The sequence below is a fragment of the Molothrus ater genome, chromosome 1 (genome assembly GCF_012460135.2).
Source record: "Molothrus ater isolate BHLD 08-10-18 breed brown headed cowbird chromosome 1, BPBGC_Mater_1.1, whole genome shotgun sequence".
Lineage (NCBI taxonomy): Eukaryota > Metazoa > Chordata > Aves > Passeriformes > Icteridae > Molothrus > Molothrus ater.
Window position 1 is genome coordinate 118,572,223 of NC_050478.2, and position 25,383 is coordinate 118,597,605.

At 37.6% G+C, this 25,383-nt stretch overlaps 1 protein-coding gene across 2 annotated transcripts; it reads right to left on the bottom strand.

Moving 5' to 3' along the window:
- Positions 1 to 1,976: 1,976 nt before the first annotated feature.
- On the bottom strand, positions 1,977 to 25,253 carry MYBL1 (MYB proto-oncogene like 1). Of its 2 annotated transcripts, XM_036395129.2 has the most exons (16): positions 25,173 to 25,253; positions 21,391 to 21,493; positions 21,197 to 21,268; positions 18,702 to 18,794; positions 17,293 to 17,513; positions 15,393 to 15,576; positions 15,095 to 15,169; positions 13,515 to 13,619; positions 12,051 to 12,284; positions 11,389 to 11,748; positions 10,772 to 10,914; positions 10,439 to 10,553; positions 8,729 to 8,845; positions 8,530 to 8,634; positions 6,454 to 6,633; positions 1,977 to 4,607 (listed from the first exon to the last, which is right to left on the bottom strand). In XM_036395129.2, the coding sequence occupies exons 1-16, from the start codon at positions 25,190 to 25,192 to the stop codon at positions 4,479 to 4,481; spliced, it is 2,256 nt and encodes a 751-aa protein (XP_036251022.1). In that variant the 5' UTR covers positions 25,193 to 25,253; the 3' UTR covers positions 1,977 to 4,478. The 2 variants fall into 2 exon arrangements, with proteins under 2 accessions (XP_036251022.1, XP_036251028.1); XM_036395135.2 differs by lacking the exon at positions 6,454 to 6,633.
- Between the last annotated feature and the right edge of the window lie 130 nt (positions 25,254 to 25,383).

Consider the following 25,383-nt stretch of genomic DNA (forward strand, 5'->3'; position numbering starts at 1 on the left):
AAACCCAAATTAGAACCCAACATTTCTGTAATACATAGTAGCAGGTAGGTAGAACTCCCATTGCAATAGCAACTGCATCACTGGGGTGATACAGCCCAAGAGTGGGCACTGTCAGAAGGCTCCTTTCAGTTCTGTGCCTCACAAAAACCACACACAGCATTGAAGCAGAAGAGAAAATGAAGTTAAGAAAGAAAACCACACCACCAGCAGAAGCTGAAACTGAAGAATGCCATATTGCACATCTCCTACTTCAGAAGCAAACAGATGCTGCACTACTGAAGTTTGTTAAGGTCATCTAGTATCAGCATTTGGATTTTTGCTTCATACAAAAATGTAGGATTGTATATAAATGTCCAAAGCTTACCTGTTCTTCCAACACATCATGCTAGCAGAACTACAAGGATCCCATTGTTCCCTTCAGCTGCAGGGCAAGAATCCAACCCACTCAAGGGATAAACTGGCTATCTCCAGGGGAAGCCACACACACCAATATGCTGCAGCTTCAAGAGGGACGAACCTTTTGGCTCTGCTGGCTCAGAAACAGTAATCCACAGCTTCCTCATGGAAAGTAAGCATTTAAGCCTGTGAAGCTTCAGCTTATCCAATGTCAAGGAAACTTATGAAAAAAAATTACATGAGGTCTAGCATTAGAAAACATCAGTGTATTTTCTGTCTAGGTACTGAACCTTTACCAGAGTATTGTTACAAAACCAAATGCAAGGATCTATTTCAGTTTCAAAATTTTTGTTGTTGGCATTGTGCGTCTTGGTCACACAAGGTATGGTGCAACCTTGGTGTGGGTCCATGAACATTCAGTGTTAAAACCCGTTATTTCATAAAGCTTGATTCACTCACAGCATTGGAATAGTTCTAGTTTGGTGCAAACCTAGTAGAGTCATTCTCATGCGAAATCTGATTAACAGCAGTAGGAACTGGGATTGTTCTCACCAATCAATTCCTAAAGACCATTTCCTCCAAGTAAGTCAGACTCATAAGAAAAACTTCCTGAGTTTTCATATAATAAATCTTGGGAGTGTAGTTCCTGCCAAACCTGCCTTATTTGCTGTCCATCTGCTCTACTTTGTTTCACTGAGAAAATTCAATTCAGAAAAATGAACTTGCTACATCACTAGACTTTGCTTTCCTCTACCTACACTTTGCTCCCATTTCAGACATCAGCAGCCAGCACAAACAACAGCTCTAGTCAGTCCACCTCACTTGTCCCAAGTGATGGAAAACTTCACTTGCAAACAAGCACAAGCATGTCTGCAGGTTACTCATACAGTGGCTATGACAGCCAAAGCCCCTGGAACAGTCAAGAGTTTGCTCATACAGCTTAAAGCTAGATGATACAAATTACCAGGACCTATTTCTGAAGAAGTGGCTCATGTTAGTCCCTCTTGTCCTTTTTCTTCAACAGATTACCTTAGTTATCAATTATACTGTGACAAAACTGGGAAAGGAAACTGAAATTTTGCATTGAATGCCCATGTTTCGATCAAGAGAGTTTAAGTCTAACACTAACTCAGATTAATACATGTATGTGAGAACTACTTAGGGGAGGGGAAAAAAAATCATACTGCATACCTTACACTTGCATTTACCTCCCAAGACTCAGGCACACATACTAAAATACCTCTATCCTACAAATGAAAGGAATGTAACTAGAGCTTTACACTATCAGCATTCATCACTCAAATTGTCTTCTATACCTAAAATTTTGTGTTACAGCTTTGAGAGACAAATATAAACTGATAATCAGGTACAAGTAGGCTTACATGCAGGTTGTATTGAAGCAGGTCAGGCACTGCCAAGGGACTCCATCCTGCTGTGTAACCCACTCATTTCCACATCTGCTGTCTCTGCCCAGGCCAGAAAACACAGGTCTCTTGCAGTTCCACAGGCACACATACATACACGTTGCTTTAAGAGGACTGAGTGTTACAGCTTTCAAACAAAAGACACTTACAGTAACCTGGTACATAGATGCTTTATTTCTGACATTAACACGGTCTGTATTGTGAGATCCTCTTACATAAAGGAAAAGTTTGTAGTACAACAAAAACTAAGATAAACAAGGCATTTGTTGCACGTTATGTCAAACCTTAGAACAAAAATATGGTGTAATATGTATTTAGGTTTCATGCAAGTTTGGCTGCTGCATGTACAATTTACCTATAAACTGAAAGAAATGCAAATGCACACAACATTCAAAAAGTAATAAGATGCCTGACATATGAAAGATTAAAACCTTCCTGCTAAAGCAACAAAGTAGGAGTTAACTAAACGATCCAACCAATACCAACACAAATTATGACTACTTACCATAAATCTATGCTTAAACTTGGTATAGGTAGCTTTGAAGATACCATTTCTACTTCAACATACCATCCAGATTCTAGATAGTCATTCTGTCTTAATGTCTGATTTCATTTTTTGTGAATTAAATGTTGTCTCCAGCATTACATGTTGCTGTTAAATCCATTCTGGTAATGCACAGCTAAATCTAGTACTGCCAAGAATTCCAATTGACTCCTTTAAATTTTGCTAGGTGAGGAGTAATCCTGGCATGATGGGCATTTTCTGATCCCTTGCTTATAATAGGATTCCCGCCCCCCTTAAAATTTTGATGTGAATTAAAAACTGCTAAAAATGTTTGTGCCTATTACTATCAGAGCCAATATCAAAAAGCTCATAAAAACAAGGATTGTATAAGCTTTGAGATGCTTTAAAAAAGTTTAAGAACCCATTACCTTCCTTGTGCGACTCATCACATGTGAAATTTCTCCATTAATTAATTCTTCTCTACCATCTCTGATATTAAAGTGTTAGGAACACTTTCCACACCCTGCATAGTACTGGTTGATCTCATAAAGTTAACTAGAGAACCTGACATCGTGTAATTTTACATACAGTGCATATGATGCTCGCTCTTTCCATCTCTCATAGCAGCAAGCCGATTCTGCCACGATCTGTAGCAGCACACCCGGGAGTGGAGAGGAAGAGTGTTTGAATTATAAATAACTAAAACTACAGTGTACAATTCTATTTACCTGTCAGTATTCTGTTGAGAGCACTCCATTATAACTTGCTCGAAATTAACTACATAAAAATCTCTACAACAAAAGCAAACCAAAACATTCCTTCAAAACCAAAAATAAAGACATAAAATAAGTGCAAATACCTAAAATAGGCAACTAAAGCAAGTGTTGTGACCTGTATACCTTTAAATAAGGACAAAGACTTTTCATAAATAAAAGAATGTTCTCTTTGCTCTTCAAACATTTAGTCAGTATATAATGGTCAAAGTTAAGTGCAGATAAATTGTTTTGAGATCCAAGGTGCCAAGTTTCTTCAAAAAAAAAAAAAAAAGGAATAAAATATACATATTGTAAATGCATTAGTTTTTAGTTCCTATGCAGGACAAAGTACTCCTCGGTCACATATAAGACCCCACCATTTCTTTCTAAATATATTTAAACAAGGTACAGGAACAGCTGCTGTATAATATAGGAATACCTTGTAATTATGTTGTAGACCAACATGATTTTAGGGCTATAGTGCAATCTTTATGTAGATGTAACATAGAGTATAGATTTTTACACTTCACCACTGTAATTCTTCTGCCATTTCATATATTTTAAACTTGTCCTTTTTCCATCTTAGCTGTTTTAACAGGAAACAACATTGGCCTCTAGACAACCTGCATACATATAAATATCTACATTTAAGCTTTGAAATGGAAATAAATTATAAAAACAGACTCCTTTCCAATTTACAAAATTTTGCTTGTTCCTACATACTGTACAATACATTCAACAATCATCTCATTTTGAGATTTATGAAGAAAATACTGATGCTTTACACTAAACTTAATTCACCCCCCTCTGCCTACTTCTAGTACCATTTGCAAATAAATATATTTAACACTGTAGTTAATTTCATTGTTTTGCAGCATACCAAAAAAAATTAGTAGTGCAACTTTCTATCCTTCCTTTGTACTCCTTTCCATTGTGTTTCTTTATATACTAGAAAATGCTACATAAGCAAAAGCACATTCAGTCATGTATGTTGCTCATTTGGAAACCAGTAACAACCTATAAACCTACTCTATATTGAAAATGCTCTAACAGATAAAAAAGCGATGCAAGTCAAAAGAATAAATATGAAAAATAGACCTAAAAACTGTATGTTGTCAGTACTGCAATGTATTTTACCCTTCTTTATATTTTAGGGGATTACTCTTTTAATATCTAAAAAAATCATTGCAGAACTGTTTGCGGTATCCCTTCGTAAAGAATGCAAGAGCTTCGTGTCTGTTCTTTGTCAGTCAGAAGAAGAAAGGAAGCTTTAAGGTAGCTTTAAGGTTTCCCTTGGCAGACTCTCTCAAAGACTCAATTCCCAACTATGGCACGGGAATGGCCTTCAACATTGTTTCAGTTTCAATGGAAAGAGATGGTTGTCAGCTGCAGTGACCATCACAGTATCAGAGATCTTGAATTGCTGTTGGTAGCTGTGTATGTGCTCAGATACCTTCTTGCTTGTTCAGTCATGATAAGCTGGTCTTCTGTTTTTCCATAAACAACTGCCTCCCAATCACGACTTGGCTGCATAAAATAAAGTTCTGTTAAAAAGGTTCTTTTAACAAACTAAAATACTTAAGCAATTCTCATACAATGTTTCAGAGTAGTACTAAATTATTAAAGCCTAGCAATAATATATTTTACTGAGAAGGATCCAGTTATACAGTACAGTACCTAAAAGTTGTGACAGAGCTCCCTCATCACCCCTTAAATCCAGCTCCCCAGCAGTGCATCTGGGTTGTGCTTTGAGTTCAAACACACAAAATGAAAAACATTCTTCAAGAGAGTCTAACCAGTTCAACAATTAATACATAAAAGGGAAGCTAATTAAGTTATCTTCTCTTTGAATATCTTCCTCTTTAAATGCACAAAGTTCAACAGGCAGAAAAACACATTACTGACAGCTGTCTGGAGACACCAAGAAGGTAAAATGATTTGGGAACTGAAAAAGAAGATTGTGAAGAACTTCACTGAACCAAGTGACGGCTGTGGAAGAATGGTCAGATTTTTGGGGAATATATTAGAAACAGCAAAGGAATTGAGAATGACAATGATGAATGGAAGAATAATTAAGCTACTAGTCCTGCTTTTTCCATGAAGCAAAGCCTACATCTTCACATAAGGTACTGAATCTCAAGCTGATTCATTTCAGCTCCAAATTGGATCTGACACTGGCTGATTGTAGCTTGATGAAGAATGCAAGATCCTCTCCCTCCCACATGGAGCTGGAAACTGATCCAAAGGATCAGTTCCACATATTGATTCACAAAGAAAATTAGCAGTTTGAGCTTCTCTGTAAATTTAGCAGAACTTGATTCATGGAAGGGACTTGGGGTTAGAGAGGCCACAAAACAGAGGGATTTTCTCTGGGGAAAGAGAAAAAGGAAAAAAGATGGTTCAGTGAAAATATTTGTGAGTATACTATGACTAAGCTCCCCTTTTAAGTATTCTGAAGACCATACTTCTGGGTTAGATAGATGTATTCACCTTTGCTGCAATTCACAGCAAAAGAAAAAAGAAATTTTTCCTTTTTTTTTTTTTTTACTTTTAATATCACAATTAAATGAACTTTGTTCATCTTCCTCATAAGAAAAGATCAGAAAGCAATACTGCTGTCTCTCTACTTAAAAACATCATTGTTAAAGCAATTAAGTAGAATATGGAAGATCAGGCTCCAGGTGTCCTGTCTTCTGGGTTTTCAAATTTTTTTATTAATACAGAGTAGATATTCTGAGAAGACAAAAATACCTTATACATTAGCTCCCTATTGGACAAACTGGAATTGGTACAAAGTCAGGTCAAAGAAATCTCTTCTTAAAGCTGGTGATCAGGACAGAGGGAAAACTAGCTTCAGTGGTTTTACCAGTACAGAAAATATATGTATGTAAAAGAACAGGCCTGTTACTAGAATAATTACCAAACAGAATCTGTGGATAAACTCTGCTTACTGAATCCCACTGGGCTTATTATGAAGAGTAAGCACCAGACAAATTTGAGAAACTGAAGTCATAAAGAAGTTTGGTTTGCACCAGGTCAAGTTTTCTAACTCTTAGTCTTGGGCACCCAAAGCTGTTTTGTTGGTCTCCCCCTACCCTGTTTTTTTTACCTCCCACATCCAAATCTTAGTGAAACATCAGTTTGTTTCACTGAACCAAAGTGTGAAACATCAGGGTTGTGTTTGAAGAACTTAGCTATGAATAAACACTTTGCAGAAAAATGACCAACTTACAAGAAATAAGAATCACAGAAACACTGAAACTGGATCACTGCTTTCAACAATTCTAGATATTAGCGCAAGACAGAAATAAAGCAATACAAAATTTCTTTGTTAACCCACTAACAGAATGAACAGAATTCTTTGCATCCAGACCTGAAGAGTTTTCTCCATTTTGACATTTTTTGTAGCACATGCATTCAGTTTCTTCTTAATTACTGCATTTGCTTTGTTTGCTGGATTTGTATCCTGTTTTTCTGATGTCAGGTTACATCTGTTGTCCTGTATTTCCAACAATGGTGTCATTAATAAAGATGTGGTATATGCATTTTTGGACTATTGACAAAAAAAAGAGTAAAGAACAGGAATAATAATTAGTAGTTAATACAAAAAGACTTCAAATGCTGTCTTCAGAGAAGCCAAAATGTAAATAAAGTAAATACCATCAGAAAGACCCTAGGAAAGAATCTGAAAAGAAAATGTAATGAAGTACATGAAGAACTAGCCTGTCCATACTGAGATCCATAGTACAACAAGCAGCTGCAAGCATGGTTTAGGTATCACTGAGTAGACAGTTTCTTTACTCTAAAGCCATGCCACTCCGATATATTTTGTAAAGAACAAGATTTGATAAGGTGGTAACCACTGAACAGTTTAAAAGAAAAAAAACCCTCACTTTCATGTCTAGGACAATCCTTGTGAAAGTCAGGACAAGGAGACTAGAGTCACATCAATTTTAGGGGGAGGAACCGCTTTAAGAACTGAAATAAGCACTGATGGATCATTCCAGAAGAGTTTTATATATTGGTAATGTCTATGGAAATAAACATAAATTAATTCAGCTTCAGTATACAAAAGTGGAAGACAGATATATGTCAATTTTAAAGACCAAAAGTTAGTTCACAGTAACAATGGCTAAGTATTTGCTTGCTTACAAAAACACCCCATTAAATTGCATTAAACCACCTTTAAGTATTTATTCTTCCTCAGACCTTATTCCTAAATTATCATCACATGGACACACAATTTCAACTTAAAGATTGGTATATTTTTCATTTTAAATAAGATACTACCACTATCTCTCTTGCTAGGAGTGAATGTTCTTGTTCCACCAGCATTCCTTATAAAAATGCAGGAAAAACCAACTTTTCCCCAGTCCCCAGCCTTTAAGAGACCAAAACATCACGGTGTATCTTAACCTGGACTCAGTGATCCACAATGATGTGTGACAACAAGACATAACTAAGAACAGCAGGCATTTTGGTCATGACTGGAATGGCTGCAGCACTGCTGCTCCTCCCAAAAGATGTTCCTGGGGAAGCTGGCAATTCCCACTAGGTGGCAGAGCACCCAATACCCAGCAGGAAGATTCCAAGGCTGGGCAGGCACAGAGTCTAAGAGGCACTTTAGAAGGGAATTTAGAAAACCAGCTAGAAAGGAGTATGACCTAAGCACCTTACACTGACTTTTTAAGGAATTTGGCACCTACATCCTGTACATAGCCTTAAACCTCATCAAGAATCACAGACGTTTACTCTTTGAGCATTAAACACATACATGCATTAAGAACTCATTAGAACAAAGTTTTCCTACAAGACTAAAGAGTAAGCTATTCAATTGCTCAGCTGAAAAAACATTGAGCTTCTTTTTAAGAAGAGGGATCAAAATAGCCTCATATCTGATTTCTTCATGTCCTGATTGTTAAGGCAGAAGTACTCAAATTCCTTTAGGCAGAAGAAGCACACGAACTTCATCTTTTACATGCTTGATATTTGTTAAAGTATTCCCCTACTATGTGAAGCAGGAAGAACATGCTGCCTAATATGCAATTAGGTATTTTTAGAACTCATTTGCCAGACTCAAACATGCACAGCACAGGAGCAAATGTCACCTTCCTGGTATATTACAGACAATTTCAACATGCTGTGTAAGCTAAAGTTTATAGACAACCAGCATGGAAACAGCTTTGCTATAAACCTGTAAAGCATTCACATTATTTTACCTACTCTGAAGGAAAAATTCATGCATGAATTCAAGCCCAGTGCTCACCTATTTCTTAAGTACTTAAAACAATATTTCAAACTGAAGGTACTTTTCACTTTCTAGATGCATTAATCTAGCAACTTCAGTCCAAAAATTTATTTTAATGGGCAGAACAAAAGATACACAGTTCCATATTAATATTGCTGCCAGTGATGCTCTTCAGTTAGATTAGTTTAGTTTAATTCTTACCTGTACATCTAAACTATTATCTTCTGTCAAACGCTGGGCCCCAACCTCTTCTTTATCCTGTGGATCTAGGACCAGTGATTTTCTGACTTTTTTAGAAAAGTTGTGCTGAAATAAACATTTTGCAAAAAAAAAAAAAAAAATTGTAAAATATTATTTCAAAGCAGTTATTACCTATTTGAAATTACTATTGTCATATTACCTCCTGCTTGCAGTTTTTATACAAAGTGTCATCTTCCTCCTTGGGAAATATATCTGTTCCAGTTTCCTCTTTCAAAACTTCCCTAATGTCTTCCTCCGAGAAGGCAAGTGGTTGTGACTAGACATTAATTAAAATTGAAGAAGAAAATACAGGAAGTCTATTAGTGGCCAGTTCTTACAACATTCTACTTTCAGCTAATGTAGGCCAGAAAAGAGATCTTGCAAAACATAGCATGAAAAGACCTAAGCTACTGTAGTTAAAAACCACAGGGCTACATTTCAAGGCTATGAAGATTATTTTAAGTTCATTTTACTCCACATTATTTTTAGCCAGGTAAAACATATATATGCACACAAGGCCTCAAAAAATGCAAGGTAGCATTGAAGAAGACAAACTACTTGTTTGCAAATCGTTATCCACTGATAAAAGGGATAAAAGTAATTTATATATACTAAATACCTACATAAAACCCATATATGTATATATACATGCATAAAAACATACTAAAAACTGTACTGGAAATGTGTAACTGTTGTTGTGAAATGAATTTGTACCAATTTTAACACAAATCTTTGAATAAGACATTGATAGTCCTAAGTACAGTACAGAATTTCACAGAAGCCATACAGATGGCTCCTTTGTATACCAACAGGAGAAGAATTCCCTTAAGCCCTCAAAATTTGATTTTGAACAGGAGGTTAATAGTGGACAGAAACAGGAATGCCAAACCACTGCATTTGCATAGTGAGGGACTGTGAATCTATAGGGTAACACAGATGGTGCCAAGCCCTGTGGCAAAGTCTGAGCTACCTTCTGTGTTTGCAGAAAAGAAGCAGTCAATATATATTGGCTGGAATCTTTTCAGAATTTGAAAAGCATATGTCTCCTGAATTCCAAAAGTTATTATGCATTAACATACCTTAGCTAGGCTAGGAAGAGAACAAAAATTTAATTCATTTGGAACAAACTAACAAAAAAAGGTAACATTATCCATAGTCAACAAAACAAAAAAAAAGAAGTGTGTGACAGCCAGCTGAATCAGAGGATCATGAACTGCTATACTAAAATTTTGAGATTTAGGATGAAGAAAACTGCAAACATCAGTCAAGATTACCATACTGTGGTAAACACCTAGTTTCAGTCCTAGTGCTGTAGAAGCACCAAAATCAAAGAACAACTCAGCTCTTACATAGCCCAGAGGATACAAAGATAATGCAGTTTTTCAAGTGAAATGTGAAAGTTCTTTAAAATAATGAGGCCAGTCATACTCAACTACAGCAGTTTGCTCTTACCAGATTACCCAGCTGGAGGACCCACACCCATTCATTCTCTGATTTATAATTTTTCTTTTGAAAAAATAGAATCCTAAAGTATTAAATTTCAGGCATTTATGCAGCCACCTTGTAAGAGATACAGTTTTAGCAAGGATAGGCAAATTTAAAACAACTCACAAACATGAAACTGATGCATTTAAGATTACTGTGGATCAAATGATTATATGTACTAAATTACTATTCAAGAAGACCATGCCTTCATACTACACTGAAGGATACAAGTCTAACAACCACATCCAAAGTGGTTTTGATTCACATTCTAGCTGTTCTCTAGGATAAGTAAATGCTTTTTAAGATCACACTGAGGCTTCCAATACCTCAAAACTAAGAGGGCATTTAGACTTCAACAAAGAAGAGAAACAGTATAACCACATACCATAAGTCTGAGGGGACCATACTTTTTTTCCTGAGCAGCCAAAGCATTCTTAAAAGGAGTTGGTGTCCTTGGTGTTGAACCCAAAAGAGATCTTCTCATTGTAGGACTTCTAAAACTATTCAAGCATAGAAAAACATTCATAAGTGCATATTTTAATATTTTATCATTAGCAATGTAATAAAATTAATCTAAGAAACATTTTAAAATACTTTCATTTACACAACAGATATCACCACCATGCATCTGAAAGTACTGAGATGACCGTAACATTACCCCATGTGTATTAAACTTAAATTTAATAACACCACCAGATGTTTAATGTAATAAACCTACCCCACATTCTCCTTTTGATCTTGTGGTGTCATTTCCTTGTGTAAAGGAGTCGTAATAAGAACTTTCTGCCCACAGATTGGAGTTGATGTAAATGCAGGATTTTCAAAGTTAAATTGTTCATTTCCAGAACAAGTGTTGAAAAACTAAGCACAAGAAGAAAAAAAAAAAAAAAAGCAACCTTACAAGACAAAATTTCACCATTGTGCTGAACAGCTAAACCCTCCAAATTATATACATATATCTTGAAGACTTTTACTGACAAATCCCAATACTCTATTCTTGACTTGCACTTATTGCTGAAACCTTGATTTTCTTCTTAAAATCCCCACTCCTTAATTAGGTCACAGAAACAAAAGGTCTCTATCAACAATTATTTGCATGAGAAAGTACAAGCTGAGACACAGGTTGCCACTGCTGCTACCGCCTTCCCCATTAGTCTTCAAAACAGAGGCTGTTTAGCAGTATATCTTTAATATATTTACCCTTATGCAGATGTTTTAAGAAGTTTTTTGACATGTTTATTTAGGCTACAATGCACTACCAGGAAGAAACTATTACAATTTATAACCCACCCAGCAGAGTCTTCACATTTAGCAGTATTTAGAAACCACACTCACCTGTGATGGAGAGAACGGTAGTGTTTTCACTGGTGTGCGCTTTAGTGCCACATTGACGGCATCGTTACACAAACCGTCATTCAGCTCGGGAACCGGGGACTGCCCAACACGCAATCTCTTCTTCTTTCTCAGGATAGCAGGTGGATTGCTGAACTTGTTTGAGGTTGATGAAAAAACTGTTTCCTCATCCCCACTGATGCTGCTTTGGTTTTTGCCATCGAGCATCACGCCGACATTATACTGGCACTCGGCAGCCCCGTCGCTGTGCTGGAGCCGCATCAGTTTCACTGGGGCCGGCTTGACAGGGGAGACAACGGCCTCAGAGAGCTCAAAGCACGTATCGCTCCATGCTACCGGATCCTGTGGGGCAGGGGGCAAAACACAAGCAGGCTTATCCAAGACTACTTCAGCATGTCCAAGCCAATCTATCAGCCCTCTACCTCCACAAGGCATATTCTGAATTATTCTCTCTGTGTCTTTCATACAATCATAAAACACTGGATATTTTAAGATACAATTCTTTCCAAACAGGCAATAAAGCAGTTGAGAAGCAGAAATTATAGACGAATACAAAATAAGGTAATTTAAGAGTATTTTACACATATTGCGTAAGTTGACACTCCTAATTAAACATTTATTTTTAACAAGGAATACAAACTTACGATTTCCATAAGATCTAGTGCCTCTGCAAATTCTGGAATGGTCTGTAGAGGTGTTAACATTCTATTTGCTTCTACACCCAAATACTTAGGTGGTGAATTCTGCTGAACAGGTGTGATGCGGGTCTCATCCATGCTGTAGAAATTACTTGTTTGTTCCTCAAGACTACTTAGTGTATTAGGCATACAATCCTCCATGATAAAATTTCCAGACCAACAAGACAAGCTTCCAGCTTGCTAAAAAATTGTGAAGAAACACATTAATCTTATTCAACTTAGAGGCTGAAAAGAGTCAATTATGTGACTGCAGGGTGGGAAAAGAAGTAGTGTGTGGAAAGACTAACTATTAATTTTGGCATTTTCAAATACTAATTATCTGTTTCAATTAAAGAAATTAGCCTTCTCTTTACACTAACATGCTCAACATTCTCAAAGATTTTTATCTTACCTCACATTCATATCTTATACACACTCACAACTTAGGTAATTATGGGCTGTATTGGAAGCCATCTCTGATGCAAGTTTCCTGCATACCTGAACACCAGTATATGAAGTCATCTTCAGTACAGAACACTGAACGTCTAATTTTAAGATAAGAAAATGTTTCTAGAGTGTGAAATACTACTTGTTTGATCTGGGTTTTTTTAATGCAGATTTTGCATTAATAGCTGAGTAAACTTCTAAAAGGTTATCCCACATCAGTAGACTGCTTAGTACTCAAGAAACAAATTTTCATTTTCACTGGAAATCTAGAAGCAAACCACATGCTACTAGATAAGCAGAACTGCACTGTTTCAAAAGAATGCCAGGAATAACTCTGCCACATAAAATCTGAAGTTCACCTGTAACCTAAACTAGTGATCAATACGGTTGGGTTAGTTAGGTGTCTGATACGCACAGCCCCCTGAAGAAATCAGTGATTGCCATCTGCAAGTCACCCTAATTCTACGGAATTAGGGAAATTCCACTGAATTTACACACAAATTGTGTACAGTGCATATTTATTTAGTGTTTGTCATGTCCAAATGTGGGTATTAAGTATTGCAAGCACTCACACTGAAGTTTGAGGAAAATATAATCTACAGGACATTTCAAAATCAAATGGGGCAAAACCCATGTATTTTTCACCTCTACTGGGCAGAGGCTCAACATTGCTGATCCATAAAACTGAATGGCAATGATATCAAACATGTCACCTCCTGAAGAGGATTAAAATACTGGGTCTTAGGAACTGCCAAATTGCTGGTCACATTGCTGCTGTCTTCATAGTTTAGAAAACTGCACTAAAAGTAAGTTGTCTCAGCTCTAATATACAGATTTTTGTTTTCCAATGCAACAGCCATAGGTTTGATTTTAGAAGGTCAGGTGAAAAAAACACCACACTAAACCACACAACCATTACTGAATTTCTGAGGATTAACCTCAGTAACATAAATTCAAATATTTAGAGAAATTTACAGTCCTTACAGAAGACATTTGTTTTCTTCTGATTTCATTCTCTGCTGACATAAGTAGCAATTCAAGTTCCTTTATTTTCTTTTCTTTATCAGGATCATCATCAATAAATGGCTGCTGAAAAATTTAAGAAAGAAGCCATTACTACTTTTTATTTCCACCTCCTCTTCACAGTAAAGATTCTGCATTATAACACAGTTGTATTTTTAACAAGAATCCACACAGAGAGGGAACAGAACTGTTCAGGCTGTATCCCATTTTGTAGTACAGAAGTCACCCACAACTGAAACAACTCTAACTACCAGGAGACGGATCTGATGTTAAGTGGTGTGTAAGGTGGTATTTTAACTGGATTCTAATATGGCCTGTAAGTTATCTGTGTGCTAAAGTACATTCTAAACTAAAGTCACTATATTCTATCTTTAATAGAACCAAGTGCTGGCACACTCTTTATATGTTTGTGGTTTCACATTCCTTCTACAATTCTGTGTTATTCATCCTCACTAAGTGTGCAAGAAGTGTTTCAAATCAGCATTTGCTGACACAGTATTTATACAAGCAATCCCACCACTACTATCAGAAAAGAAAATTAACTAATTGGTTTTGATTGGTTTGTTTGTTCTTAACCTCCTTAACACCTTCCATTATTGCTATAAATACAGGTGAGGATATATGCTATCACCAGTTTACAGAGTACTTCAAGGAGCAGAAAGTATCTTATACTTTTCTGTGTAGGGCAATTCAGACTGTCAAAAGCCAATGAGCTTTGTTGCGACTTGTATTCCTATACCATTATCAGGGAAGAAAATGCAACATGAAACAGATGACCTGCACAGGGAAACTTCAGGTTAGGTAGAGAGCTCTACAGAATTCCTCTCTCTAACACAAAAAAAATCCATGTATTATTCCCTGTGTCTTCTTTTACTTCTTTTACTAATTCCAAATAAACAAGAATTCTTCCAAGGCATCATATTAGAAACCAAGATCTATATTCATTCTGCACCACATGAGGAATTTCAGGTATATTCCAAGTGAGCCGAAAAAAGCAAAAGGAAATAATATATCCAATTTCTATTTGGTTTAAAATTCCTTAATTCTTCAGGATTTAGAATGCTGCAGAAGGGCAACTGATTGAAAGATATTTATCAGTGACAAAGAAATAAAACCTAATGAGAACAAAAAAGCACAGCCAGAAGTGTAAGTCACAGTAAGTTGAGTTTTTCAGGATAGGGTTATATTTATTACATAGATGTAAATAGTAAAGTCTTGTCTTTAAACCTCTCATAAGCTAGGTAATATTAATATAGGTCACCACAATTTAGCTCAAGATTTAACAAGTAGACTATGTTTTAAGCCATATTTCTGTCAGAAATAAGCACAAACATCATGTTCCTGGGATAGCGAAACAGAGCTTCATTTTTCCTACATAAAAGTACCAACTACACTAGCAAGCTTACTTACAGAGGAACCTATATAAATGTAGGTGAATGATAAAGACTAACAGTCATTTTGAAGATACACATCTTTTCATTTTACTGAATAATACTATGCAGTAAATTCTCTTTAATTTATGAAGGCTGTTAACAATTTACCTGAACTATGTTGGAAGAAGATGGAGCATGCTCTAGACAGCTGCCTTCTGGTGAGGCATACTGATATGCTGGAATCTAAAAAGACATAAAACATTTTACAAACCTTCAAGAAAATGAGGATAGAAAATTAACTCTAGTTTATTATATATTAATTATTTATGGTTTACAAATCCTGAGTTGCCATAAAATCACAAAAATACTCAACAGATCTTCAATTTTTTCAGATGTGTTTCTTGTTTCAAATCAAATCAATTATTTGAAACTGGGAGATACTTATTGTTCTAAATTTTGAACTTACATGTGTCTGAACAGGCACATAAAATTGATTCTGAGTGTGCAGGTGTTCCATAGTCAGACAAGGTTGGGGCTGAAGTTCAGCAGAACTAGCACTTTCAGACTTTATAACACTTTGCAAATATCCTTCCTGTTCCACCTTTCTTCGCATTGTTGAATTCCAGTGATTTTTAATTGAATTATCAGTCCTAAAATGAAAGCATAAAACAGTGACTGCTTTCCATATCTCAAAATTAATTATATATGACACAATTGACAGGGTTTGTACAGTATGTTAATCTGAAGCCACAAATTCAGAAAGCTCCAGCAGCTTAGATCGAAAGTTCTGTAATCAGTAGTGTTTAGGCATAATGACTAGAAAGCTCCTCTTTTTAGAACTTCCTTCTACTAAACTTCAAGTATGCCAGAAATTAAAAGCAGAAAAGAAGAAAGCCTTGGTTCTGACTGTAATCATGATGGGGAGCCTTTTTTCTTAGATACTTGGAATAATTGAATGAACACATAGTTATTTACCCCTCTGCTATAAATTTGCAGTGCAGGTAGCTAAGAAAATCACCTCACTGTCCCAGAACATAAAAAAGGCACTTGGGCTGGTGTTTGCTACTGGAAGACATCTCTTCTAAAACTGACAGCCTGCAGCCCCCACTCTGCATTTTATGTGCAGCTTTGTGGAAGAACATCCTACTACCTCTTCATGCCCTTGATTGTGGATAGGATAAAACAGGCATGGCATTTTGACAAGCAGGCTGAAATCACTCCAAACACTAAACAAACATTAAGACAAGAGTAAACTATAACTGCATTGCTGTCTAAAACACTAGTATTATTATTCCTAGCCTTAGGTAGAGGTACACAGAAACAAAAATTGGTTAAAATCCCATTCTCATTTAAGGGCACTCCAAGAAGTATTCCCCTTTTTCATCCCAGTAGTGTTGGACTCTACAGCTCTTCTAGGTCTATGATCTTTAGCAGTCTTTAGCTTAGAGTGTCAGATTTATTGACAACAAACAAGCTAGTAAATAGGAATTCTTCTGTCAAACTCATCTTCCCTCTCCAAAATTCTATTTAGATGCAACCCATTCTCTTCTCATTCCTCCAAAGCATTTACTGTGAGCTGTGGATTGTGCACTTCATCAAAACACAAAGTTTTTAAGCACGCATCCCTCGTTACACCAAGGTAACAAATGCTGATATTCCTCAGGCACAGCTAGACAGTCACCTCTTCAACACATAAACTGAATTCAGAAAGGGACAGCTTAATGCTGAATTTCAGTTAACAGTACAAGGTAAAAGAATTACTTCATTAAACTGATCACACACTAAAATTTTGTTTTCCACAACCACAGAAATCGGCAGTGAAACTTGAAAGAAATATAAGGCAAACAATGCATACAATTAATGCCTAACTTAGAGACTTCATGACAACCAACTAACTTTGCAATGCATGACTCCTAAGTCTGGACTTTTGAAGGTTACTAAGATTTTCTTTTACAAGTGTCCAGTTCAACAAGTGCTACACCAAAAAAAAAAAAAAAAGTGATCTTAAACCAGGAAAGTCACCCTCAAATACATACCAATGAAGGCACTTTGAGATCAAGTTTGATATAAAATCACTTTTCTACTACTGCTTGCAGTTAATTCAGCTCAGCTCTATTATAGAGGGTTTTTAAGTGATCAGGAGGAATCTGAAGACACCTTCAAATGGTTAGAGCTCTTTCTATGGGTGTTACATCTTTTTAAGAATACAGGTCAAATATGAAAGATTTTTAGCATCTATCGAGATAACTATGTTTTGATGTAAGTCTCAGCAGATGCTCTCTAACTAACAAGTTAAGATTTGAAAAGGTACTGAGATGAGCACTTTTCATATTCCAACATTTAACACAAATAGAGTTGAAAAGCACCTTCCAGGAAGAAGCTTTGCTATTTCAGCCCATCGGTTTCCCAAACGCTTGTGAGCTTCATAGATTATTCTGTCCTCTTCTTCTGTCCATGAAGACTTTTTTACCTCAGGATTGAGATGGTTATGCCATCTTTCTCTGCATTGTTTGCCTATTCTTCCTTTCAGGTGTTTTGCAATTAGAGACCAGCGCTTTGGACCATACTTTTGAACTAATTCAATAACCTGCAATACAGATGAAAGCACATTATAATTTCAAAACCTAATTTACCTAATCAAAGGCTGAGAACACTGATAAACACACATTTTAGAATAGCATTCTAATAGGCAACTGATATTAGGCTTAAGGAGGCACACAGTGACTTGGGGTTTTAAAAATGATTTTTCAAGAAATCAGAAATTACTAACTCCAAACTCTCTCTCTTATTTAGAATATAAGTGTATACTGATGAAAAGTGTATACTGATGAAAATTTGGAAGTTTCCTCTCTATCACCCACTGCATAAGCTGACATTAGGAAAGGACAAAAAAGAAACAGGTAAATGTGTTTGACTATTTTCAACAATATCCATGAGAAAAGACCCACACCTCTACATCTAGAATGAAGGTTGGGAGTTTTTACAGAGTAGGAGCTTTTTCTTAAAAGACTAATGAAAACTGTAAAAAAATAGATTAGAAAGACCATATTCATAAATTGGCAAACAGTAGTTTAAAATATCTTAGAACAGTTTTAAACAGTAGGAAAAAGAAACCAGTTTGAAATACCATAAGAAATCTGTATTTGCATCTGCCTACCAGGCAGTCCAGATTGTGCAGGCAAAAGGCTACAGTATGGATTAACAACAGTGAGGTGAAAAAGAAGCCTAAACCACTGATAGCTTCTTTACACAAGGAAATGGTTTCACAGAATATTCTGAGCTGAAAAGAAACCAGAAGGATCATCGAGTCCAATGGCCTATACTGGGATCACTCTCACAAGTTTGGCATTATTAGCACTATGGCCTAACTAAATGAGCTGATCTCAGGGTTGTAACAGTAGGTTATGAAATAATTTCCCTTATTCCCAAACCCTTCAAGTCTGGTGGTTTTGAGGAACAAAAGATGTAAAAGAGATCTTGTCCTTTAGTGCTACCAAGACATCCCCCCTACTTGGTAAGTTACAGTAATTCAGCCAGCAATCTCACTAATGGGAAATTAAATGCTTGAGCAGACCCAACATTCCATCTACTTAAGAGACAATTTTTTCCTTTTCTTTCCAATTCTTTCCATTTCTCATAATGTAATAAAAGTATCCACATCACAAGATGCATCAGACATCAACTACATGGAAATGGAACTTTAAAAAAAGTACACATTCTTAGCAGTCATACATCAATTTTATTAAAGAGCAAAGTATCAATTAGCTTTTGTTACCCTCTGATCCTCTTCTTTAGTCCAGGGCCCTTTAATCAATTCTGGGTTTAGAACCTTCTGCCACCGATGCTGGCACTGAAAATCTGAACGATTCTGAAACAGTTTTAGAAGAGCAGTACAGCTGTTATACTCTCAAATATATTCTACCATGAATTATTAGCTTTTTTCAAATTAAAAGACTTATTTAGAAATTTGTTCTAAGTATAATCGTTAAATTCTCCCTTATTATTTCTTATTCCATTTGCTTATAAAAAACTCTTCGCTGGAAAGAAAAACAACCTTGCATTAAGCTCTCATTTAATTATTTCAATGTACTAAATTGATAATCAAATTCAGAACTTACTCATCTTTAAAGAAAAATTTATATTTATATTTGTCCTCATTACTCTACACTTTCAACTTTGTGGTTGATCTATTTTTGACATTATCTATAACTTAAATAAGGGGGAAATTTTTTAAGGAAATACTTTTCCTTTAAAATAAAAGAATACACTTTTCACTAAATCCCAAATGAATGTATTCTCAGCTCTTTACTAGAGTGTTAAGGAAAACAGATTTAGATCAAATTTAGTTAACATATACTAATTAAACAACATTGTTTTTGCTGGTCAGGACAGATGGTGCCTTTCTGTAGCCTCACTAAGGATCTTTTGAAATATTGTTCCCAGTTATGAAAGAGAAGTAACCTTCACTTCGCCTCCTAAAAACTGTCTATATGAAAGGGTTGGTCAAATGCTTAGAAATATACAGGTAAGAGCCTGCCCCAGGACAGCACATTTTTTTAACACTGGGACATGATTATTTACTTGTTTCAGAGCAAGCTGTTGGATAGCAAGTACCAATTTCAAGTTTTTCCTCGTCTTGTTTACCAAGTAAAGGTGTTACCATGCTAAGATGAAGTTAAAGTAGCAGTCTGCAAGACCAGAAAAAACACCCAGAACACAAAAAAAATCAAAAGTGATTACAAGCTACACTCTCACTCTTGAGAGTGACCTTGAAGCCATCTTCACTTTTTCCAGGCAGAACAGAGGGAAGGTTTATCTGTGCCCAGTCCAGCAAAGAAATGAGGGTTTAAAAGCACAGCAGTTTGAGGGCCTTCACAATTCAAGATACATTTGGCTTTCCTAGCAAAAGACCATCAGTAACAAGGTGAGTGTGAATTATGCCAGCCTCTATTATTTGGCTGTTGCAATAGGTCACCTAAAAAGGCTGTGCAGGCTCCATCTGTGGAGAGAATCAAACCCAAGCCCCGTCCTGGGCAGCCTGATCTTGCTTGAGCAGGGGCTGTGAGCCAGATGATCTACAGAAATTCCTTCCAACATCAATGATTCTGCAGCAGGCACCTGATTATGCACATTTCCTATGATAACTGGGGAACGTTCTTTCAACCTCATTTGGGACCAGCCGAACAACAAGTTTTTTGTCTCCAGAAACATTTTTTTTTCAGATGGAGAATTTTTTACTAAACTGTTAGATCTGTTAAAGGCAACTCTATACTACACCTGCAAATCAGTATCACCTAATGTATTTTCAAACATCTTAATATTCTCCTCTGCCATCCACTCATTTCACTGATTCTTATAAGGGAATAAGGTACATGTAAGGCATATGGATTTGCTTATGCATGACTTAAATTTAGAAGCTTGGAGTTTATTACCTGCTACCTATATTTTCCACTTGGAAAAAAAATAGAAGCACCACAGTTGCACAAAAATATGATGAGAACAATGCAAAGTTATAGTTGTTCAGCATTTAGAATTCAAGTCCTTTTTTACCTTACAGTGGAAGTTCATACAACCACATCATCCCACATAATATTGTAAGAGCCTCAAAGGTAGAAGGAGATGCAATTTTTTTGATTTCTAATATTTCAATATCCAATACCACTTCTAGGAAGTGATTTCAGCCTTATATTCTATAGCAGGCATTTTATAACATTTGTTCAGAAGAGAAACAAACACCATCAATTCTAGTTGTAGGTACTTTCAGCTGTTACCTCAAGCAGTCATCACTGTAAGAAAAAAATCAAACCCAAACAAACAAAAAACCCCAACAGACACACACAAATAAATAAATAAAACACACATGCCCCCTTGCCTATGACAGTTAAAAAATTAATCCTGCTCCTTTCAAGCAATCTTTCAGATGCAACCCACTCTCCTAACTGCTTCAGAAGCAATCTGTGAACTGTGGATATATAGCCACCATGAGTGATGGAACCCGTATTCCATAATGAAAACAAATAGCAAGTGTGAACAGAAGGTGTTTTGATCATTTCAGACTATCACTGAAGACTGATAGTCTGAAATGATCACAACACCTGACCCCATAAGGTTCTTCAAGGTCTGAGCTAGATCAAGCCTGTTTTAGAAGAATCCTCTAAAACAGTTTTTATTATGTGCTTCTCATTCTATTTCACTACATTTCCCAGCTAGACATATAACCAAAGTAAATAAATATTGAGAGAACTTAACTGAAACAGAGATTCAACTTACTTGTAGATGACTAGCAATGAAAGCCCAATCATCTGTACCATTTTGTTCCACCAGCTTCTTTAGCCTTTCATCCTGTTAAGACATAACCTCAGCCAATAAATTTTACAAGCTACCCCAATACAATACTAAATAATAATATATTTCATGAGCTAAGATCAGGTAGGGATCAGAGTAAAACAAAAAAAAAGTATTACCTCTTCACGGGTCCATTTCACCTTGCTACATATCTTCTTCAAACCTTTTTGCTGTGGTACTTCATAGTCATGATCCATATATTGAAAGTCATCGTCTTCCTCACTGCAAAATACAACAGATGAGTGAAGAAGATCAAAATAGAGTTTAAAATACCTCTGAAAAACCTTTTTTTCTAATTACTTGCAGCTTTTTTCTAATCTGTACATATTGTTCTAAAATGACACATGGGATTTGCATGATCACAAGGTCTGCCTCTAGCAGTTCACCATGTCAAATTACCAATTTAATTTTAATTTCAAGGCCACACACTGGACAGATAACTCCTTCCAAGACAAGATTTAAATTTGAAGTAAAACCTACTTTTTAAGATTCATGTATTTCTAATACATTTTTTCATCTTTATTTTACATCACCGAGCTTACAGAGTGGTGTTAGGCTGCAAAACACATTCATGATCCACCTCCATAAGTGAAACAACAAACACAACAAGAATGTTAAGTAAGTAAATCTCAACTTGAGATTTTACGTGGGCTCCTGACTTGACTAAAAGCGTTGCCTCGGTGTTACAGGAATTAGATACAAATCTTTGAAGACAGAGATGTTCCAGAATAAATAATTTGGGCCTCAGCGCTGAGCCCCGAAGCGCAGAACAGCCAGGTACCGCTGCGACTCCGCGTAGATCCCGCTCCATCTACTGGAGAAACGCGGAACTCCACAACCTGCATAAACAAAGCCTTCCAAACAGGCGGCACAGGGAGGTGCTTCATGGAATCATCGCTTAAACTTCTGTCAGTGACTCATGTTAGCATAAATTCAAACACATGTGGAAACCTAGCTCTAACAACAAGAGCTGCTGTGCCCCTGCATTAATTATACCAAAGGCACAAAGAAGGGACTCCCATCCAAATACATCACTTAAATTAAAGGCAGTTTCACAGGGCAATTTTTTTCTCCATTTTATTATTGGTACAAAGCATGATAAAAAAAAAATAAATTCAGGTTCAAAACAAAAATTATTTCTTCTCATCCTTGACAATTGCTTCAATTTTTTAATCAAAAGTATAAAAAAAACCTTTCCCAGTAATGAAATTAACCTGTGCTGGTGTCCCAAGAACAGATTCAATGGACAGTATCTCCATTATTTTCTAGAATATGCAATGATCAGCACAGCACGCTGATTAACCACTTACCCGTTATTTGTTATCTCCCATTTTATGTCTGTTCCTGTCAGCCACCGAGGACATACTTAATTCAAAAGCATTACCACAGGATACTAAGTGCCCAACTCCTGCAGACTCGCTTCTACATCCTACACCACATCTGCATTCGCCTCACTTAGCTTCATGATGCAGCAGTAAAACATAAGCAAATTAAAACTTTGCTGAGTTGCTGTAAGACAAGGCAGCAAACTTGTGGGAAGGTCAACAGCAAGTTCTTCATCATACTTTCAGAAAAAAAAAATGAGCTGCAAACGCTTTAAGAGGTTTGCATTAAGTGGGCTAAGACTTACAAAAACAGAACTTAAACTCAGAAGTAACAGTTTTTTCTGCCTCCCGACCAACTCCTCTTTTGTCCTTTGACAAACTTCAGGGATCTGTCTTAGGAATACACTTCTCATAATACCATTTCATACCAAGCAGGCCATACAGTTCACTTACAAGTAAAATCAGGCCTTCTTGTAAAGCCCTTTGTCAACACGACCTCCTCACCCACTGCAAACTGGTTCGTGAGCAGTCTCCAGTAAGGAGAAAAGTCACGGGGACCCAAAAGCAGAGCAGGGCTCCCTGTGCACGGGGACCCAAAAGCAGAGCAGGGCTCCCTGTGCACATGGAGCAGTGAGGCCGATGAGCGCTCCAGTGCCAGAGCAGGTGGGGGCCCCGCCCGGGGGCAGCTGCGGTTCAGAGCCCGGCATCAGGAGCTCTCCAGCCACACCGGTGCCTCTGCCAGCCAAGCAGGCACTAACCTCTCTGCACCTCCATTCCACCTGAACAACCACCTAGTCCTGAGTCTTGCTTAGACCAGTGCTATGACAGACTATAAATCAAATCCTGATTAATGAGTGGGACTACCACTTGAAGTTTTCAATTAAAAAGACAAGATTTTTAAACACATGGGGTTGTTATAGCTCCTTTGACAATTCTTTTGCAGTTATGAAACTGCTAAAATACTGCATCAAAGTGGAAGGCATCCACCAAGTTTCATCAAATAAGACATCTGGGACAATAAAGTACATATTTTGTGAGATCTGCACTAGCTGTCCTTGCAATTCTGAGTTGAGTTGAGGACCATTAAAAGAAAAAAATCAAGCTTGCAACTGCAACAAACAAGAGAAGTTTAACATTAAATGAATGTGAGATTAAACTTAATATCGTTTGGTGCAAAACAACTACATTTTCTTCTTACTTCACACCTAGATTAAAAGTCTTGAAGGCACTTTCATGAAAACTCATAGCTTCAATGATTTAGTTTTGGAGATACCATCATCAGACACTGACACAACATCCGCCTCGGGCTACCGATCTCTAACCAAACCTTCCTCTGCTATCCACAACCCACTGTACTTTCAATCATGAAATCAAAGCACTCCACAGCCATGGGAGAGATAATACAATCTAAAGCTTCACAAAAATGAAACCACTGTAATACCACAGGTGAAAGTCCCTTAAACTACAAAATGCTGATTGGGAGTGCCAAGAAACATGCTGTCTCCGAGCCAAGAACAGATAGCTTCAGCAGTCAGCCTCTGCAAGCAAAGCCCTTTGTGGCTTACACAACTAGAACACCAAAGCATTGTTTTCTTGTTTTAGTTGCAGCTTTGCAGAAAAATATTCTCTTATAATTTTTCCCATGTCAGAGGAAAATGCAAAAGCAGTTTTAATATGCATGACTTTGAAACCACCCCCAATTCCATGAAAAGTATACATTCACAACAAACCCCAGATGCCACAGATAACTCACCAAGTATCCTTTCCTTTCCCAATCCTAATCTTTCTCCTATATTTCTTTATAACTTTCCAGAAACTGATTTAAGACAGGAATAACCATAGCGACAAAACAGTTCTCCAAGACCATCTTCTAAATACAAAACAAAGACACACCCATTCTCGTATCAATATAACAAAAGATGTATGAAAGCCATCTAGGGCAGCTGCTAGAGCTCTAGTGCAAAATGTGATCTCTCAGGAATATTTCAGGCTAGATTGTGATATCTTCAGTCAAAGAATATATCAGCTGAGAAAAAGTAGGTGCATTGAACATACTGAAAGAATCAACAGGCCCAAACCTTATATCAAGGCTGTGCCAAAGCCACTTGGGAGGTGAAAAGGAAAAAGTGTTACTCCAGCAAAAGGAAAATAACCAGCACGGAAAGCTACTGCGGAGGCAACGTAGTTGTTACTGACAAGAGCAGCTGCCCAGGTGAGCTACAACAAAGACGACCTGAGCGAAAGCACAGAAGTGAGAGCAGCTGCCAGGGGAAAGGCGGGATTTGTACCCGAGAGGTGGTGCCCAGAAGTCCGAGAGAAGAGATACCTGCGAGGGTGCCGGAGGGGGGAGGGAGGTGGGCAGTGACAGCCGAGGCCGGGGCGGTGGAAGGAGGCCGAGAGCAGCGCTGAGGGGCGGGGCGGCACCTGGCTGGGATCCCGGGGCGCGGGGGGAGCACCTGGCCGGGATCCCGGAGCGCGGGGGGGGCACCTGGGCTCGGGACGGCGGCGTGGAAGGCAGCACTGCCCGGGAGGGGAAGGGGGGCAGAAAGCGCAGAGCGCCCCGGTCCCGCACTCACCTGCGCCGTCTCTCCGCCATCCTCGGCGCGCACCATAGGGGGGGCCGCCACGGCCGCGGGGCGCAGCACGGAGCCCCCGAGCCGCCCGGGCTCCCTCTCTCACAGCCGGGCAGGGACGTAGCGGGGCACCGGCGGCTCAGAACGCCTCCAGCCGGGCAGGGATCCTCCCAGGGCCCGCTGCTGCCCGCGGTGCCCGCAGCGCCCCGGCGGC

Bases quoted from the DNA above. Each gene is read 5' to 3' on its own strand.
- MYBL1 (XM_036395129.2), bottom strand. From the start codon at position 25,192: ATGGCGGAGAGACGGCGCAG. The intron at 18,795-21,196 runs GTAAGTTGAATC...AAACTGTTTCAG, and splicing joins TCATTGCTAGTCATCTACAA to AATCGTTCAGATTTTCAGTG. The intron at 12,285-13,514 runs GTAAGGACTGTA...ACAATTTTTTAG, and splicing joins GAAGAAAACAAATGTCTTCT to CAAGCTGGAAGCTTGTCTTG.